At 36.3% G+C, this 2,991-nt stretch overlaps 1 protein-coding gene across 2 annotated transcripts; it reads right to left on the bottom strand.

Moving 5' to 3' along the window:
* Positions 1 to 1,262: 1,262 nt before the first annotated feature.
* Positions 1,263 to 2,748, bottom strand: LOC134269912 (uncharacterized). 2 transcript variants are annotated; one of them, XM_062752093.1, is made up of 2 exons: positions 2,516 to 2,748; positions 1,263 to 2,222 (listed from the first exon to the last, which is right to left on the bottom strand). In XM_062752093.1, the coding sequence occupies exon 2, from the start codon at positions 2,216 to 2,218 to the stop codon at positions 1,382 to 1,384; it is 837 nt and encodes a 278-aa protein (XP_062608077.1). In that variant the 5' UTR covers positions 2,219 to 2,222; positions 2,516 to 2,748; the 3' UTR covers positions 1,263 to 1,381. The 2 variants fall into 2 exon arrangements, with proteins under 2 accessions (XP_062608077.1, XP_062608076.1); XM_062752092.1 differs by having other exon boundaries at positions 1,263 to 2,237.
* Between the last annotated feature and the right edge of the window lie 243 nt (positions 2,749 to 2,991).

Here is a 2,991-nt window from a genome sequence, read left to right on the forward strand (position 1 = left end):
AACATACTAGTGTCAGTCTTGAAATGATTCAAATAAACTCTGTTTGATTCAAATATACTCTGTTTTATCTTTTCTTATTATTGAAACTATGGGAAATTACATTTTAGTTTTGTTTTCTTTGAAAAGAGTAATTTTTTGAATTTAAATACCTTGGGACTGAATGGATGGAATTTTTAAATATCAAAACCAACTGCGAGCAAGTCTTTTATAAATAAACGTCAGCTTTAAAAATAAGTTTTTCTAATTGTCTGAAATACAGTTGGCAAGGTAAATATGATTGATTTATTACATTAAAAAGCAAAGAGTTAAACGCACTCGTTGATATAGGTAAGGCGTCTAGGTTTTGATATTTTTTAGTGTAGATTTGCTATTCAGAGAAAGGTGAACATCATATTTGGTTGTATTAAGGGAAACGACAAGAGCAATTACAATGATGGGACCGGTTCAAACAGACATGGGATAAGGAGGTTTTATTGAAGAAAACCTTGGGACAAAAACATATTTTAGCATTTAGCATCCATGGGACACAGACTTGTTCAAATTAGTTATAGAGTTCTTAACTTAAGAGATATATTCATTATATCATAATATTACATATATATATATATAAATAATTTTAAAGTTTACTTAAAATTTTTTATTGTAATCAATAAGTGTCCTCCTCATTGACAGACTTACCTTCCGGATATGACAAATGGTGGATCATACGGTACTCACCCTCTGTTTTTTTGCTAACTAGACCTAAAGGGGAACAATTTAAAATTGGCAGTGGTTTCTCTTTGAAAGGAACCATAATTCTACCCAAATTTATCTCCTTTTCTAACTTTTTGCTAATAACTTCTGGTAAGTCCAGTGCTGATTTTAAATTTTTTGAAAGAGTATTTCTACTTTCCCCTGTGTAACCAATGTGGAAACCATATCGAAAACCATTAACTAAAAATTCTGTTTCTACCTTATCATACCCCACCAACCAGTACTCTAATCTACTGGGATTTACTGGAGTTGGACCCTTTTGTGGGATAGGTTGGCTTTGAGAATTTAGCATTACCTGTGTTGGTTGATGTGCCATTTCCTTGAAATGGTTTTTGGGTTCTGTATTTGTCCAAGAAACGAAATGGCCGTTGAATTGGTTTTTTACATATATAGATTGGATGGAAGCCACCACAGTTATAACATCTGTGCTGGAATTTGCATGATGAACCAAGCCTACAATAATTTCCAGCTTTGTGATAGGCAAAGCATAACCCCTGAGGGACTTCCTGATACGTACCAAATGACGAATGGTCTGGTGTTATTTTGCTTGACTTCTTTTCTGATTGTTTGAGGCGAGCATTAACATATATCTCCATATGGACATCACCCCATTCTACCTCACCTTGTTCTATGAGTTCCCTGAACTCCTTATCATATTTTCTCCAGTCCCCCTTTCCTCTGCAATTTGCCTTACTGATTCCATGTGTTTTGCAAGCTTTGGCTGTGCAAGTGTATCTTTAATGCAATATATTGTCACATACCTATTCCACGCAGTTACCCAGTCATGCAGGGATAACAAACCATCCCTAACTTCGTCGTCATCTGTGGATCGCATATTTTGGATTACCACCTTACTTGTCTGATCCTGTTCCTCTACCTTGATAGAATACTTACTTTTCCCCTTTTCCTTTTTTAACAACAGAGCCATATCAACATATTGTTTTGACCAAATTTTAGATTTTATTTTGTCAGAAACAGTTGCCTCTATCGGTACTGATGAGCTTACAAAACCTGATTTCTTACCGACATTTGCTGCAGGTGGAAGTTCAGTACCTACAATCTGTGAACTGTGTTCGATTACAGCACCTGATACCAATCCTGAGATACTTGCATCCACTGACTTATTTGTTATTTGACAAACTGACCCAGAAGGACCTGCTGTTAAGCTATTGCTTGATGTAGTGGAAGCATTATTTCCCTTTTCTCCCCCCATATTATGAACAGAGATACTCCCCTGATGTTGCAGTAATGGTTTTATCTCTGCTAACACCTTCTCCGTGACCGCCTTTGTTATGGTTTGGGTTAATGCAGCCAAGGTTTCAGGAGGAACATCAAGGGGTTGAGTGCTTGTATCGACAGCCATAGCATCATTGGTAGTGGACTCTCCAGTTCCGTTCTGTGCACGACGTGGTCTTTTCACCTGACTTGTTTTGGACTGTTGGGCTTTATTCCTTTTGCCTGGCATAATGCTGGTAAATATATACCTATATAGATTTACAATTAAGGAAGAAGTATGTATCCAATATATTATGTTATGTATAAATATAAACTGTAAAAGGCTTTGGCCTTAATTGACAATGAACAAGAATTGTAAGACCTCACTGTAGCCAGTGTAGGCCCCAACTGTAAGAGTCAGTTAGCCTACATGACAACGTATTTGAGCATATTGATATTCAACATTACATTATATAACCACTTTCATCGCTCAGTACAATGTGTAAATCTAATACAACAAACTAGAAGGTATTGAACCTTTTCTTACAATTAATTTTTCCCTTCATTGATTCTGCCGCTTTTCGATAAAACACCCTGTATCACCTACAGTTGTTGACAAAAATTTTCCGGAAATAGAGTAAATAGTAGAACTAAAAGTGTTTTGGAACAGATCTGTATTTCCCGAATTGCCGTAAGCCAATAAAAGCACCCATTGTGCGACTGCAAAAGCCATTAGTCAACATCACTAAGCCGATGCTGATCAGTAAGAACTATCCGCCACATAAAACGAAAAGTTGACATAAGTTATAAATCACCACCTTTGAAGCTGACAACCCTCGCACCTTGTCGAATTCCCAAGAAGGCTGTAGTGCCTTTCCAACAGATAACAACCTGTTCGGCTGTTGTTAATTGTTTTCATCACTACTACAATGATACTTGAAGGGCTTGTAATGTATCTAAGCGCAGTTGCAGAACAGTAAAACCCTAATAAATGAATAATGAAAAACAACTATTTGTTTAAGA

Source organism: Saccostrea cucullata, unplaced genomic scaffold (assembly GCF_032062105.1).
Source record: "Saccostrea cucullata isolate Sc308-1 unplaced genomic scaffold, CSIRO_AGI_Scuc_v1 ctg1227, whole genome shotgun sequence".
Lineage (NCBI taxonomy): Eukaryota > Metazoa > Mollusca > Bivalvia > Ostreida > Ostreidae > Saccostrea > Saccostrea cuccullata.

Coding starts and splice junctions, on each gene's coding strand:
- LOC134269912 (XM_062752093.1), bottom strand. CDS start 2,218: ATGCCAGGCAAAAGGAATAAAGCCCAACAGTCCAAAACAAGTCAGGTG.